General features: G+C 41.0%; 2 protein-coding genes across 2 annotated transcripts; both read right to left on the reverse strand.

Annotated features, from left to right (window-relative positions):
- Positions 1 to 1973: 1973 nt before the first annotated feature.
- LOC139530800 (glutathione-specific gamma-glutamylcyclotransferase 1-like) lies at positions 1974 to 3727 on the reverse strand. Its single transcript, XM_071327503.1, has 3 exons — positions 3142 to 3727; positions 2866 to 2901; positions 1974 to 2679 (listed from the first exon to the last, which is right to left on the reverse strand). Exons 1-3 carry the CDS (start codon positions 3313 to 3315, stop codon positions 2314 to 2316), a joined length of 576 nt encoding a protein of 191 aa, XP_071183604.1. The 5' UTR covers positions 3316 to 3727; the 3' UTR covers positions 1974 to 2313.
- A 2954-nt stretch (positions 3728 to 6681) lies between these two features.
- LOC139530801 (delta-like protein 4) lies at positions 6682 to 15925 on the reverse strand. Its single transcript, XM_071327504.1, has 11 exons — positions 15291 to 15925; positions 14857 to 15120; positions 14480 to 14537; positions 11984 to 12247; positions 11263 to 11323; positions 11002 to 11132; positions 10043 to 10212; positions 9496 to 9712; positions 8556 to 9306; positions 8217 to 8325; positions 6682 to 8063 (listed from the first exon to the last, which is right to left on the reverse strand). Exons 1-11 carry the CDS (start codon positions 15342 to 15344, stop codon positions 8058 to 8060), a joined length of 2085 nt encoding a protein of 694 aa, XP_071183605.1. The 5' UTR covers positions 15345 to 15925; the 3' UTR covers positions 6682 to 8057.
- Between the last annotated feature and the right edge of the window lie 424 nt (positions 15926 to 16349).

Raw genomic sequence — 16349 nt, forward strand, 5'->3', positions numbered from 1 at the left:
TATCTTCTGTATACCACCACTACCTTGTCATAACACAACTGACTGGCTCAAATGCATTAAGAAGGCAAGAAATTCCACAAATTTACTTTTAACAAGGAACACCTGTTAATTGAAATGCATTCCAGGTGACTACCTCATGAAGCTGGTTGATAGAATGCCAGTGTGTGCCAAGCTGTCATCAAGGCAAAGGGTGGCTACTTTGAAGAATCTCAAATATAAAATATATTTTGATTTGTTTAACACTTTTTCGGTTACTACATGATTCTATATGTGTTATTTCATAGTTTTGATGTCTTCACTATTATTTTACAATGTAGAAAATAGTATAAATACAGAAAAACCCTAGAATGAGTAGGTGTGTCCAAACTTTTGACTGGTACTGTGTATTGAATAGAAAATAGCCTAGCACCATAAATGAGCAATGGTAATAAATGGCTAATCGCTAACAGTCATGCTTCAGGAAACCGCAGAGGGAGCACCCCCCTAGCCACATCGATGGGACCGCAGTGGAGAAGGTGGAAAGCTTCAAGTTCCTCGGCGTACACATCACTGACAAATTGAAATGGTCCACCTACACAGACAGTGTGGTGAAGAAGGCGCAACAGCGCCTCTTCAACCTCAGGAGGCTGAAGAAATTTGGCTTGTCACCTAAAACCCTCACACATTTTACAGATGCACAATTGAGAGCATCCTGTCGGGATGTATCACTGCCTGGTACGGAAACTGCACCACCCGCAACCGCAGGGCTCTGCAGAGGATGGTGCGGTCTTCCCAACACATCACCATGGGCAAACTACCTGCCCTCCAGGACACCTACAGCACCCGATGTCACAGAAAGGCCAAAAAGATCATCAAGGACAACAACCACCCGAGCCACTGCCTGTTCACCCCACTATCATCCAGAAAGCGAGGTCAGTACAGGTACATCAAAGCTGGGACCGAGAGACTGAAAAACAGCCTCTATCTCAAGGCCATCAGACTGCTAAATAGCCATCACTAGCACATTAGAGGCTGCTGCCCTATATACATAGACTTGAAATCACTGGCCACTTTAATAATGGAACTCTAGTCACTTTAATAATGTTTTGCATTACTCATCTCAGATGTATATACTGTATTCTATGCTATTCTACTGTATCTTAGTCTATGGCACTCTGACATTGCTCGTCCAAATATTTATATATTCTTAATTCCTTTACTTTAGATTTGTGTGTATTGTGAATTGTTAGATATTACTTGTTAGATATTACTGCACTATTGGAGCTAGAAACACAAGCATTTCGCTACACCCACAGTAACATCCGCTAAACACGTGTATGTGACAAATAAAATGTGATTTGATTTATAATGTCATGCATTCCAATGCAAAATGCTAACGGTAGTGCTAACGCTAGCGGGAGCGCGAGCTAGCTCACAAGCTCAACACACAGTAAATTATAAACAAGGCCACAAAACGTCAAATCCTCCTACAGCTTCACATGCAGGTAATAGCACATTTTGAGGTTTCCATTGCCAAATAACACTTAAAATTTAATAGATGTGCTCTATTTCAAATTATAAACTGGGTGGTTTGAGCCCTGAATGCTGATTGTGTGACAGCCGTGGTATATCAGACCGTATAACACGGGTCTGACAAAACATGTATTTTTACTGTTCTAATTACATTGGTAACCAGTTTATAATAGCAATAAGGCACCTCGGTGGTTTGTGGTATATGTCCAATATAACACGGCTAAGGGCTGTATCCAGGCCTTAAGAACAGCCCTTAGGCATGGTATATTGGCCATATACCACAACCACTCGGGCCTTATTGCTTAAATAACCACTGTTTCATGAGCTCCACACTTGAGCATGAGGCAACAGATAGCCTACAGTAACACAAACTAATTAAAATGCTATTTTGTTATTTTATATAATGACTTTTTCATATTCTAATGTTACCCAGGACCTTCATAAACACAACCAAAATATAATTTATTCTTCTGCTACCATAAATGAAATATATTTATTAGACAGTTAGAATGTTTACACACCTTGTAGAGAAGCATACTGCACCTTGATTCTAATCTCATTGCCCTTTCAGCTTAAAAAATGTCAATGTCATGGCCGTTCACTGACAATGGACAACAAACAGTGATCATGACATGTTGACCCTTTTTGTGAGGTGGAGTGACTCTCACTGTCTTCACATTGTCAGTGTCTTCACATTGTCATTGTCTTCACGTTGTTCACATTAGCAAGTAACGTAGCGAGTGTCGTAAGGATTGAGTGTCGTATCGGTGGTCAGATGTGAGTATCCCTGGCCCTAGTAGTTCAGATGACCAGAGCCAGGGCGGCTGCCTCTATGGAGAAGAGATGGTCGTCCTCTACCTCGGGACAGTACAGCCTCATGAACTCAGCCAGACGGAGGAGGTACTCTATGTTGTGTCCCGTGTTGCCTCTGCAGATGGCAATCTGAGCAGCTATCTCTGTGGGAGTGGCAGGCCCGAGGTATATGGGGTTGTCAGAGGTGGCGATGTAGACCAGGGCGAGCAGAGACCCTTGGCACTTCTCTCTGGGAGTGAACTCCACCATCTTGGTGACATAGCCCCCCAGCACAGCCTCTCTCACATTCAGGTACTGCAGAGACTCCTCCATCTGGGAGTCAGTGACCTCGTAGGCTACCCCCCAAGTGCAAGCCTGCAGCGAGAAGAAGAGGTGGATATTAGACTGGGACAGGATTTCAACTTCAAGTTCTGTTTATCAACATGATGGACTATACCAGTGTCAATGTATTTTGCAACATACAGTACAGAACTTATTCGTGGTAGACAGAAATGTGAGCTGTAGGTGTGTTCTGGGTTGTTTTGAAATAAGGCCACTCACATCATGATCTTCCACCAAAGTTACCACTCTACCTGGCTGTGGACAGGATGAGGATAAATGCACAGTCAGCATTTTTAACCATTTCATTTCCAGTTAGACTACACTGACATTTCCATATCCAAAATGTTTGACTTACAAATCAAACTTTTTTATTTGACTTTTAATTGGACTTCCCACTTTCTGAAGCTCCACAGTTTGATCTGAGATAAGATAATATTTTGTCAATCTACAGCAGCAGCAAATACATGAATTGCATTTCTGAAGGAAAAGACTTACCATGTCTTTGTCTCCTCGATGAAAATTGTCCCCATGCCAGAAACGTCGACTATATCCTTCGATATAACCGACTTTGCTCCTCTTGTATTTGAAGTCTGGTTTCCAGACTAAGGAGCCATATCCGAATATCCACAGGCTGGATTTTTCTGATGTGGTAATAGCCAGAAGCTTCATTGTGTTTAGTTAGGGTTGAGGTAAGAGTAGATGTAAAGTGTTGCCTATATTCTTCTGTCAATAAATAACTGTTCTAAGATGTTACCGATGCAGCTCACATTTTTTGTAGATGCATCCCGAAGCATGAGACTTTTCAAATCTATTCGCTATAAAAGCCTATCATCGCGTTTGACTTTTTTTCTTAGGAGTGTTGACTAGTCTTGCTGATGCATAATAAGCTATTATTGCCTACCCCTAGGTGTCGATAACATGTGAAAGAAGTGATGCATAGGCCTAGTATCTCTCACTGTGCAACTTCTATTAGTAGGCCTACAATACGTTTTGGTGTGTCAGACAATGTAACGTTAAAGTACTAGCCTACTGCTACATTATCTTGGTTTACTGACACGTGTATTTGTTGTGTCCGGACGTCAGACCAAGACGTTTCTGACCAATGATATCATATAATAGATCGTACTATGAGTACAAGCCGACCAATCAGAATCCTTTTCGGGAGCAAAACATTTTCAGGAATCCAACTTTCGAATGAATGCTACAATGTTGCGACATTGTATCTCACGATTGAACAGACTCTGACAACTACAACCACCACTTGAAGTAATATACAATATGAGATATCTGTACTGTCTGGACATATGCCAACTTTGATTTTGAGCATCAACTGTTCAGATAAGAAAGGGGATGTATTAAGTGTGTAATTTAGTCTTCACTTGAGGTGCCACTTGAAGTAATGTACAATGTACTGTAAATGCAATCTTGAAGGTATTTGATTTACTGAAAATGGTGTCTAATAATCATGAGTCACATAAAAGAGACAGAAAAATTGATTAATTCATTCATTCCTTCATTCATTCCTTCTTCCATCCATTCATTGTATGTCAGAAGATATTGTATGTACCACATTATCAGAAACGACAAGTTATTTTTGCCCCATTCACAGGATGTTGAAACCTTATGTTTGAACATTATGCTCGCTGGTTTAGACGTAGATTGACAGTTTCACTGGCTGTCCAATGTCCAAACTTGTGAGTTGAAATAAGTATATCCTTTAAAAATGCTTTGCTTGAGATCTTGCAATTCCTCCATGGACGTTGTTGGTGATAGTAGTGTGTGTGAAAAATCTGTGTTTACTCACTTTGAAGTACTGTTGGTATATCCTGTTTTGCCTTGTTGCTCTGCACGGTCAGGAAAGTAAGGAAAGCAGCAATCCTGTCTATTTTAATCCTGTGTGAAAATGGATCTCCCTTTATATAATTTAGAGTCATATAGTCTGATAATGCAGCAGCAGCAGCTAACGAAATTAGATATAAATAGAAGCATTAGTTTTCAGAATAAGATCCAAGCATTGTATTTTTTTAAGTAATATTTTTATTCATTTTTTTTCTTACTCCATATGCAAACGTATACATACGAGCAACAATTTACAGACGCACACACAATGACTACATCTCATCTGCCCAGACCCGCATGCTCACACCCCCATCCTTAGTGCCTGCATTATTGTTTTCCACTTGGCCTTAAATTGTATCAATTTGTTTCTCTCGGTCTTTATTTTTTTATGTAACCTTTATTACATTTGATTATTTAACCTTTATTTAACTAGGCCACCCATGCTATTTCAATATTTCAATAATAAATCATTAGATTTTTCCATTGTGTTAATGATTGATTTCCACGTTTTTAGTATACGTTTTTTCAAGATGAGAAGAGAATCGTCCAGTCCATCGGGTATCTCACTACACCACCATATGCCTTGAAATATGCAGACAGACGGATTAAAAGTAAATTTACATTGTTATACTTCTGACAGCCAATTGTATTGCTCCGCCCACAAATTACGGGCTTTATAGTGCCCCCAGGTGGACTTTATAGGGTTGCCATAAAGATCCAAGCTTCGCAAAGCCCACTAAATGTCTGTTCTCTTCGTAGGTGCCTCTAGCGCCCTATACATTTGTATCATACATGGTCAATGAATGACTCTTAAGCAGGCGATTTACCTTCAGCCTCATTGGCCTCTGGCTAGGACAATTATGTTTTGGTCCAATGACAACACAGTCTGATAATGGTATTCCATGTACTATATTTGATATCATCACAAAATCATAAAATATCGAATACTCCCTTCCCATGCTTTGCAGATGCCATTATTATTTTACAAAATTGTTTGTTATGACATTGTGATTCTTAAAGTCTCTAGTTATCCAATTGTCATTGTAAGTATTTAAAGACATTTTGGAAGTAACTTTAAATGTTTTAAGTGTGTAAAAATGTCCAATTCAGTCTGTCTCATTTTGAATGTCCTTCCATGTATGGTGTACTGCCCCCAGGTGTTAATTAAGAACATTACAAAAAGAAAGAAAACTGGCATGTATTTTTTTTTACACACTTCAAGGTTTAATTTAGATTTCATTTTCATTGTTTGAGCTTTGTAAAGCAGTCATTCACTATGTTTGTTCTTTATAGGCCTTCTAAGATTTTTTGATGAGTAAATACATTTTATAGTCAAGCATTGGATACTTGTGAAATACATAGAGCAATTGATCATGATGTTTGTAACCGTGAAAACGTTTCATAACAGATGCGTGAGAAAAGTCGTTTGCCGTTGTCCTGTGCATTATAATCCGACGGGAAGCAGGAAATGATGTCACTTGGCCACGAACAGGATGCTTTTATTATAACACAATGAAAATGCATGACTATGTGGTAGATGTCTGAAAAGGTTGTAAAATGGGACAGAACGTGTGGAAAAGACAAACGTGTGGGTGTTAGTTGTTGTGACAAAATAATTCATCAAACTAATAAATATAATACTAGATGTGTGTGTGTGTGTATGTGTGTGTGTGTGTGTGTGTGTGTGTGTGTGTGTGTGTGTGTGTGTGTGTGTGTGTGTGTGTGTGTGTGTGTGTGTGTGTGTGTGTGTGTGTGTGTGTGTGTGTGTGTGTGTGTGTGTGTGTGTAAAGGCAAGCATGTGATAGCCTACATGTCATTGTTGGGGAGATCAGGACTGGCCAAGGTGATGTGTTGGCTTTAACACCCCTTCAAGGCTGCTGGTAACTTGCCACTGGACTCTTGTGGTCTTATTTTCTGCATTCATGCTTACAGTAGTTAAAGAGGAGGCATATGCTGATTTTCCCAGTGGTGTAGGGTCACACCCTAAAGCATCTGCCTGGTTTGTTAAGTAGCCTCTTTTCTAGATTGTGCCTTGTCTCAGTATTTTAGCTTATGGGGCAGACATCCAAGGAAACAGTTTGAAATTTGAAGCCAGTTGAAAGCGATATGGATGCTCAACGACAAGCAGCATAGCGAGATTGGTGTTCTTTTTGAGGAAAAAAACAACAATTGCATACAAATACTGACCAATCTGTGTACCGTACTTTAACATGACATGTTTTAATATATAACTTTGTCCATATTTCTCACATTGCTGTCACATACAAAACTGTCCACTGAATGGTTGCGAGCACATTGATTTAACATCACATTGACACACATGCCTCTCACCACTGTGATTATTATAACTGCTACAAGGTCATACATCATCTAGACAATGAAGCCATTTCCACAACAGGTGGTGGATTTCAACTGAAGGTTCTTGATCATTCCAATATCTAGGCAAATTTATAGCTTTATAGTTGACCAATTATACTCAACATGAAACCAACAAACAACAGTGTACCAGATATTTTTTCATTGTTTTAAAAAACAACAATCACAACAACATTCAAAAATAAATTCTACTTTTTGGGCATCAAATAAAAAAACAGTTGTACAGAGACTTCTACATTTATAAATATACATTATATACAAAATAATCTTATAAAACATAGAAAGACCAGTGCTTCGAAATATTTAAATAACTAGTGAAATACTAATCTTAAAAATAACATTATTGGTTCAGTGAAGTCAATTCTAATTAAAGGCGTCCTTGGTATGATAGTCACTTTTGTTTTTCTTTGTCTTCATTTCTGGGCAATGTTGCATAATAACAAGTAAATATTGCTTCTTCTTGAATACCCCTGGCACTGCATCGTGTATTGCATCAGTTGTTTTCTATTAAGTATTTTCCCTTCAATTTTTGTTGTGCACTGGATCCATGAAGAAGCTGGGCACCAATTTAGCTCATTAACCCATACTTAAGGCTCTATGATTCGGGATGCATACATTATTTATCAAAGTTTAATAAAAAAAATAAAAAAATAATTTACAAAATTGACATAGGCCTTGGGTCTCAAATATTCTCATAAAATGAACCGTTTCCAGATGTTTTTATTCTCTCCTTGAAAGTTTATTAAACAAAGTCTGCCTTATTATATAGCACTTCACCAGGGTATAGAAATGGAAGTAGCTGGCTCCTTCCATAGGCTTGTTGGCAGTAAGTTGATTGGTTGGTTACTGATTATCACAATAAGGTGGAGTATCTCCAGACAGAGCCCTCTCATCCTGCTGATGGGCATGCTGGCATTAACACAGGCCTGTTTCCCATGGATATAGTGGGACGTTCTGTCAACGGGCTGAATCTGTCAGTACACACTGAGGGTGAAACGTCCAAAAGCCCACATTATTTCTCTATTACAGTGGGTTCAGTCCTTACATTTTATTGCATTCATAGAGCACACAGGATTGGTCCAGTTATCAAGTTTTCAAGAGCAGCAATTTGCAGTTAAATAAATCCCATCTATTTCTAAACCTGTAAACAGTCCAGAAGATATCCATTCTTCAGAATGTCTGATACCATTCATGTATTATACCTAGGAGAAGAAAAAAAGGAAACCAGTTTAATCATTGGAGCAATGTAATGGAAACCTTGATCAACTTTTGCATTGCTGATTGATAACTGTTAATGACATGGTGTCAAGAGTTGCAGGAACATGTTCAGAGGAAATGTGAAAATAAAAGCTTACCTCAGTTGCTATGACGCATTCATTCTTCTCCTCTGCTATCACAAACACAGACTGGTACATTGAATCTCTTGGAGAACATATCGTTGATATCCTACACTCCGGCCTTTCGCTGTAAATGAAAAGTAAAACATGTCAACACTCAAGCACAAATCCAAACCACTGTCATTTATCAAACACTGGAGAATAGGAAGTAGGTCCAAATCTATCCAGGTTGTCATCTGCAAGCAGCATTTCTCCCCACTGGGCACACACTGGTTTGAATCAACGTTGTTTCCATGTCATTTCAGTACCAACGTGGAATAGACGTTGAATTGTCGTCTGTCCCCAATGGGAACTTACCTGTACTTTCTAGTCAATGGCATTTTCTCCTCTATCATCTTTTTACAGTTCTCATCTTTATCCTCTTCTGATGGTTCATCCTTGTACTCCTTGAAGGTTTTGTAGTCCAAGTGGTAGTTGATGTCTTTATGGTTTTGGGACTTTTCCCTGAGACAATCCACCTCCACCTCCAGGTCCACCTTTTTGTTGGTGTTCTTCAGCTGCAGGTCAGATATGAGGTTCTCCTTCTGGACGTCTGATAGGTTGTTCATGGACTCTGAGTCCTTCTTCCTCTTCCTCTGCTGCTGGATGTGGCGCAGGACCATGGCCACCATGCAGATCAGCACCAGGAGCACCACCATGCCCACACCCAGACAGATGGCTGCCCAGTGGAGCCTGTCCAGGGGCTCTCTAACGCGGCTGGGGCTGGGGCTGGGGGGGATGAGTAAAGGCACATCGTAGTACTGGCACTGGGGGCCGCTGATGTGGGCTGGGCAGGTGCAGGCAGCAGGCTGGCCTTTGGCCCCATTGGTGCAGGTCCCACCGTTCAGGCAGGGTTTGGAGGCACAGCTGTCAGTGGGCTTGTCACAGTTGCGGCCGTTGTAGCCCAGGGGGCAGATACAGGTGTAGTCGTTGATGCGGTCCATGCAGTTGGCTCCGTTGGCGCAAGGGTTCATGGAACACTCGTTGATGTTGATCTCACAGCGTGGGCCAGAGAAGCCTGAGCGGCAGCTGCACCAGCGTGTGGTGCCGTGGATAACACAACGTCCACCTGAATAGAGCAGACCAGTGTTATCAGCGCATATCACAATCACTTTAAGTTAGCTCTAATGCAGATGTCTCTAGAAAGAACATTCCAAATGGATCTGTTTGAGTAAGTGCTCTTAACTGACAGTGTACAAAATAAATCAAAGACAGTTCTTGTTATTGAGATGTAGAGAGAGTGGAAACTATCACATACCATTTGTACAGGGCAGGGAGGTGCATTTGTCCACTTTCTTCTCACAATTGAGTCCAGTGAAGCCCCCTGGGCACTCGCACATGTAGCTCCGCCCGTTGTCCCTTTCTCTGCACTTCCCATGGAAGCAGGGTGAATCGGCACAAGTCAGCATTCTGTGCTCGCAGTGCGTCCCCTCGTACCCCTGCGTGCATGCACACCTATAGCCGTTCTCAAGGTCCTGTGGGCCACAAAGAGTCAGAGGTTATCACAGCCCACTGTCATGGGAAACAATTCCAGCAAAGATCACTGTACTGTAGGTTTGTTGCTGTGCTTCTCATTTCGATGCCTTTGCGACTCCACATTATAATCTCATCATGCCTCCTTTGCCCCAGTTTGAATGACATGCATTAACAGGAGAGAGAGTCTGAACTGGATCAACGATCTGGCTATTGCTCTGTCTGTTGCATTTTTCTATACTGGCCCAGAGACATGGATAGAGGAAAAACAAAAACAGGAAAGCCTGCGTGTGCTGTGTGTTGTGGGAAACGGATAGGCTTTCCGGGCTTACCAAGCACAGGCCTCCATTCCGACAGGGCTGGCTGTCGCACTCCCTGACCTCGCTGTCACACGTGTCCCCTGTGAAGCCCGGCTGGCAGGTACAGGTGTAGCTCCCCTGGCCCGTGTTCATACAGGTGGCCCCGTTACGACACGGCTTGTGATGGGTACAATAGTTCAGATCTGTGGACAAATGCAGTGATGGAAAAAGTACCCAATTGTCCTACTTGAGTAAAAGTAAAGATCCCTTAATAAAAGATTACTGAAGTAAAAGTGAAAGTCACCCAGCAAAATACTACTTGGTTTTAAATATACTTAAGTATCACAAGTAAATGGAATTGCTAAAATGTGCTTACGTATCAAAAGTAAACGTAAATGTATAAACGATTTCAAATTCCTTATATTAAGCAAACCAGACAGCACATTTAAAAAAAATATGAATTGTCGGATAGCCAGGGGTACACTCCAACACTCAGACATAATTTACAAACGATGCATTTGTGTTTAGTAATTCCGTCAGATCAGGGGCAGTAGGGATGACCAGGGATGTTCTCTTGATAAGTGTATGAAATTGACAACTTTCCTGTCAAAATGTAACATGTACTTTTGAGTGTCAGGAAAAATGTATGGAGTAAAAAGTACATTATTTTCTTTAGGAATGTAGTGAAGTAAAAGTAAAAGTAGTCAAAAATATAAATAGTAAAGTAAAGTACAGATACCCCAAATAACTACTTAAGTAGTATTTTAAAGTATTTTTACTTAAGTACTTTACACCACTGGATAAATGTTTATATCAAAAACAGTTACTCCCCGCCACTTTTCTCCTTTCATAATCAGAACGCCTGATGACTCTTGTTCTTGCAATATCATAGGAACATGTCATATTTCTACTGTCATATAGGATGTCCTGTGTTTTCTGCTGTACTTCTGTATTGTTTCACAGCAGGACCCAGAGGAGCCTGAGACACTGACCTTGGTCACAGAGGAGGCCTCCCCAGCCCTCTTTGCAGGTGCACTGCCAGGGCTGCTGACAGGTGCCATGTTTACAGGATGGATGTCTCTTACACTCATCACAGAAGGTTCCCTGCCAGCCCTCTCTGCATCTGTCACAGAAAAAACACAACACTTTTAGCACTGTGTGCATACACACATGCAGGCATATTCACATGCAGGCAAGCATGCATATAAACACACACACACACACACACACTAAAATGACTATTGTATACTTACACACAGTCTCCTGGCCTTGAGCAATTTCCATTATTTTTGCTGCACCCTTTGAGGCAAATTGCTGCATATAAAATTGAGACAAAACATGAACTTCATTTTTTGTCAACTCATTCCATTCAACAATACATCATAAACTTCTGGTTTGGATTAGGAATTACATTTCAACTGTTGTAGCATCAAACCTGTTACCTGTCTATTTATAAAGAAACCTTCATTTGCTGCTTCTGTGTTGTATGTGACATTGATTTTGCATGGTTACAAGACTAGTGTTTAACGGCTGGTTAAGCCTGAGCAGATGCTTGCTCTCAAAAGAGGACAGCTGCCCCATTGTTGTCCGTAGGCTGTTAGAAACCTGTTTGCAGCTGCTGCCCTCCCGCTCAACGAAATAGACCTCAATTTAGTGGCACGTGGCAGATAATAATGCTGCGATTAACTCGGCGCGTGCTGCTTTTCCAGAACGCTACCCAGGATTATTCTACCCACGTGGCCAAAATGGTAAGATATCTAGGGATGAAGGGGTTGGGTTGGGAGGGAGCTACAGTTTTTATTCGCTCATCCTTGTCACTCCAAAATACAACTATGATCCAAGCCTTTCTACAGCAGCAGCATCTTGACACGATAGAACCCATTTTGCAAATAGGCCTAATTTGAGAAATATAATTTTACTACATAATGTGAAAAATCTTCAGAAACCCAGAACATTTCACTCTTGATTGCTTACGTTCTTCGCAGTATTCTCCCTTCCAGCCCGGTAGACATGATATTTGCCCTTCAGGGTTGCAGGTGTAGTGGCCAAAACGGTCGTCTCTTGGAGCACATATTTTGGAACAACTGTCCCCGTAGTAATTTTCAATGCAGATGAACCGGTATGAGTACCTTAACTCTGTCTGCCCCCCACTCTGCACATCCTGGGACCACTCATCCCCTACTTCCAACTTTCTTTGGATGGAAAAATAACTAATCAATAAGGCAGGGTTGTTTGTATCTGCGGGGATAGAGAACAAAACAAATCCGTCAAGATAGTATGGCCTAACGTTCTTTTTTCATTGCCTTATCAAATAGGTATCATTGCATGCATACAGTCTATGCTTGTTAAAAAGGTCAAAACAAACAATGCACATTGTTGTCTTGAATTATTTATCTCTATAGGATATACAGAAAGTAAAGTTTTCAGTTTATGATATACACTACATGACCAAAAGTATGTGGACACCTGCTCCTCAAACATCTCATTCCAAAATCATGGGCCTTGATATGGAGTTGGCCTTGATATGGAGTTGGTCCCCTTAAATGTCCCCTCTTTGCTGCTATAACAACCTCCAGTCTTCTGGGAAGGCTTTCCACTAGATGTTGGAACATTGCTGTGGGGACTAGCTTCCATTAAGCCACGAGCATTACTGAGGTCGAGCACTGATGTCGGGCGATTAGGCCTGGCTCGCAGACAGCGTTCCAATTCATCCTAAAGGTGCTAGATGGGGTTGAGGTCAGGGCTCTGGGCAGGCCAGTCAAGTTCTTCCACACCGATCTCAACAAAGCATTTCTGTATGGACCTCGCTTTGTGCACGGGGGCATTGTCATGCTGGAACAGGAAAGGGCCTTCCCCAAACTGTTGCCACAGAGCTGGAAGCACAGAATCGCCTAGAATGTCGTTGTATGCTGTAGCGTTAGGATTTCCCTTCACTGGAACTAAGGGTCCTAGCCCGAACGATGAAAAACAGCCCCAGACCATTATTCCTCCTCCATCAAACTTTACAGTTGGCATTATGCATTGGTGCAGGTAGCGTTCTAATGGCATGCACCAAACCCAGATTCGTCCGTCGGACTGCCAAGTGGTGAAGCGTGATTCATCACTCCGGAGAACAGGTTTCCACTGCTCCAGAGTCCAATGGCGGCGAACTTTACACCACTACAGCCGACGCTTGGCATTGCGCATGGTGCTCTTAGGCTTGTGTGCGGCTGCTCGGCCATGGAAACCCATTCCATGAAGCTCCTGACGAACAGTTCTTGTGCTGACATTCTTCCAGAGGCAGTTTGGGACTCGGTAGTGAGTGTTGCAACCGAGGACAGGCGGTCCCGTTCTGTGAGCTTGCGTAACCTACCATTTCGCAGCTGAGCCATTGTTGCTTCTCGATGTTTCCACTTCACAATAAGAGCAGTTGCAGTTGACTGGGGAAACTCTAGCAGGGCAGAAATTTGACGAACTGACTTGTTGGAAAGGTGGCATCCCATGACGGTGCCATGTTGAAAGTCACTGAGCTCTTCAGTAAGGCCATTCTTCTGCCAATGTTTGTCTATGGAGGCTGCATGGCTGTGTGCTTGATTGTATACACCTGTCAGCAACGGGTGTGGCTGAAATAGCCAAATCCACTAATTTGAAGGGGTGTCCACATACTTTTGTATATATGGTTCATCAAGGCATGTGCGCTATTCTTTCAAATGGTTGTAGTGTACTGTGATTGAAATGTCCTATTCCTTTTTGTCAGCAAAATATTTTCAACCCATTATTCCCCTTCCAAAGGGAGCAAAAAGGTGTAAAATACAGGAAAGGCCGTCAGAGGCTTTTGGCAAGGTTTAGATATCCTCACTTAAGACTTGCACACTTTCCCACGCTTAAAATAAACCAAAGGAAGTGCGATTGTGTTGAAGACAGAGCATAAAAGAAGTGCTCTGTTGCACGTAACTCATCCTGACACATGGACATCAACACGTTCACATTTCCAAGTTTTATGTAACTGCAAAATGTCTGTATAAATTGCATGTATTTATACTACTTAATTATATAAGTATAGTGCGTAGGGCAGGGGTAGGCAACTAGATCCAGCCGTGGGGCGATTTTTGTCGGTCTCAGCCCAAAAAGAGATTGTATTTGAAAATAACAATAATTTTATACCTTGATAACATTGAGACACTGTCACATATGTCTCTTGTTTTACTTTTTTTTATTTGTGGGAATACTTGGGAACATATTTCCTAAATTAAACTAATTCTAGCTGAATTCCTGGTGATTTTACATAATTTTTTGACCAAAAACTAAAATACTAGTCCTATTTAAATAAAAAAAATTGTTACAAAAAACTTTGGGGAGCAAAACAAATTGATTAGCGGGCTGGTTTTGGCACGTAGGTCGCCTGTTGTCGACCCGTGGCATAGGGAGCATTTTTCAAACATCTGTAACAGTGCCACCTAGCGGTGGTCATGTATGGCGCGCACTACTCACCTTCAGGTAGATCCGCTGAAGGAGAATACCATGCTTCAATGATTAGAGAAAACGAACCCTAGAAGGACATGTGGAAAAAAATAAGGGTCTAACATTTAATCTATTTAATTTGTACAGATGCACATCTTTTTGTTACTTAAGATATATATATATATAAATTGAACGATATGTGTAGACTAGGCTAATAACATGTTATGAAATCTAATATACTCTTGTTTCTTATTATTTACATCCATATCGGATAGTGCAGTCCTTGGATTTATGCTTATGGACGCTCTTCACCACCTATCTCATTGCAAACACCGTTGTTCCATGCATCAATAGGCAGATACAGTATATATAACCACTTCAATTATAGGCAGTGCATAACGTCTTACCGGCCATGCAAAGTGGGTGAGTGGCAGGCGAATAGGTTTAGTGAACGTGCCGTCCTCCATGACGCTGAACGAGTTGTTGCCTAGTACAGGTGTAACGACACTGCCGAAGTAGCAGTCACCTGGTGACACTATCGTCTGGTAGTTCTTCAAGCAAACTCGGAAAAAAGTTCTACAGGCTGGACTGCAAGCTATGCCGTTTGCCAGCAAACTTCTATTATTCTGAAACTGATGAAGATCAAGCTCGAATACACCAGATCCCAGAACCTAAAGGAGGATAATCAATTAATGCATATAAAACAATATTGCTTTGCAAACATTTACATTATGAATTATTCTAGGCGTATTATATGATATTTTATTGAGCATTACAACACTATTGCTGTGTCAACATTCAGGCATGAACGATTCCAAAAATAGTTTAACTGTAAAATTACCTGCGTAAAAATCGTTATAACAATTGCGATGATAAAGGTAAACCAAGTTGCCATTCTTTTCCACAGATCGGTTCGTATCCTTTGCAAAATAACCTGTTCTCATATGCTATTCCAAGCAGTGATGGGATGATGAGGAAATATGAAATTAGGAAAAGGGAAATAAATCCTTCTTCAAAACCCTTTTGGACTAAACCCTGCTCCGCAATCCAATACTCGCAGAAGTTGAGAAACCTTTTTATCCAGACAGTGAGATGCAGGTTAAACGCATAACAGTAACGTCAATATCCACAGTTTAGTCATCCTTCTGTCTTTACCATGACCTTCCATCATGATCCTGCTGAGAAAGTGCTTTCTCTTGGCGTGTTGATGCAACTCTTGCGCTTTGCTTATACAGAAACACGATTCTGGTGGCGCCAATATTGTTGTGAAAATGTGGCAGTACATCAGTCACAAAGCAGACTGTTTCTTAATGAAGGGTGTTTGATGTCTCGCTTACATTATATACTTGTGTACTTATTATGAATACTGTTAATCAATAAACGCCGCCCCTTTCCATCCGAGCCTATTGCAACCAAACCTCATGTCACATTTTGCAACATCATATCATAGGAAAACGTCATCATGACACGTTTTTCCAAAATATATTTCAATTGGTCATGCTCCCAGCAGGCTTTGCGGTGCCAATGGGAAAAGATGAGCATCTACCAATTGACACATATTTCAATACATGGCATTCAATGGGAAAAGCTGTGTCACATGGTTGATGCTTTTGTCAATACATTGCAGGCAATGGGAAAAGATGAGTGTCACAGAGTTGACTTATGTCAATGGTAAAATATGAGTGTCAACCAATGAACGTTTATGTCAATACATTTCAAGTCAATTGGAAAAGATGAGCATTAACAAATGGATGCTTATGTCAATACATTGCATTCAATGTGAAAATACAAGTGTCACATGGTTGATGCTTGTGTCAATACATTGTAGTCAATGGGAAAAGATGAGTGTCAACCGTTTTTACATTTATAAAGGTACAGACTCAGAGCTTCAAAATGGTAT

The sequence above is a fragment of the Salvelinus alpinus genome, chromosome 9, assembly GCF_045679555.1.
Source record: "Salvelinus alpinus chromosome 9, SLU_Salpinus.1, whole genome shotgun sequence".
Classification (NCBI taxonomy): Eukaryota; Metazoa; Chordata; class Actinopteri; order Salmoniformes; family Salmonidae; genus Salvelinus; species Salvelinus alpinus.

Excerpts from the sequence above, each read along its gene's own strand:
- LOC139530800 (XM_071327503.1), bottom strand. The coding sequence starts at position 3,315 with ATGAAGCTTCTGGCTATTACCACATCAGAAAAATCCAGCCTGTGGATA. Across the intron at positions 2,902-3,141 it reads ATCGAGGAGACAAAGACATG|CCAGGTAGAGTGGTAACTTT; the intron begins GTAAGTCTTTTC and ends TCCTGTCCACAG. Across the intron at positions 2,680-2,865 it reads CTTTGGTGGAAGATCATGAT|GCTTGCACTTGGGGGGTAGC; the intron begins GTGAGTGGCCTT and ends TTCTCGCTGCAG.
- LOC139530801 (XM_071327504.1), bottom strand. The coding sequence starts at position 15,344 with ATGGCAACTTGGTTTACCTTTATCATCGCAATTGTTATAACGATTTTT. Across the intron at positions 10,213-11,001 it reads AGGCCTCCTCTGTGACCAAG|ATCTGAACTATTGTACCCAT; the intron begins GTCAGTGTCTCA and ends ATTTGTCCACAG. Across the intron at positions 9,307-9,495 it reads CTCCCTGCCCTGTACAAATG|GTGGACGTTGTGTTATCCAC; the intron begins GTATGTGATAGT and ends TGCTCTATTCAG.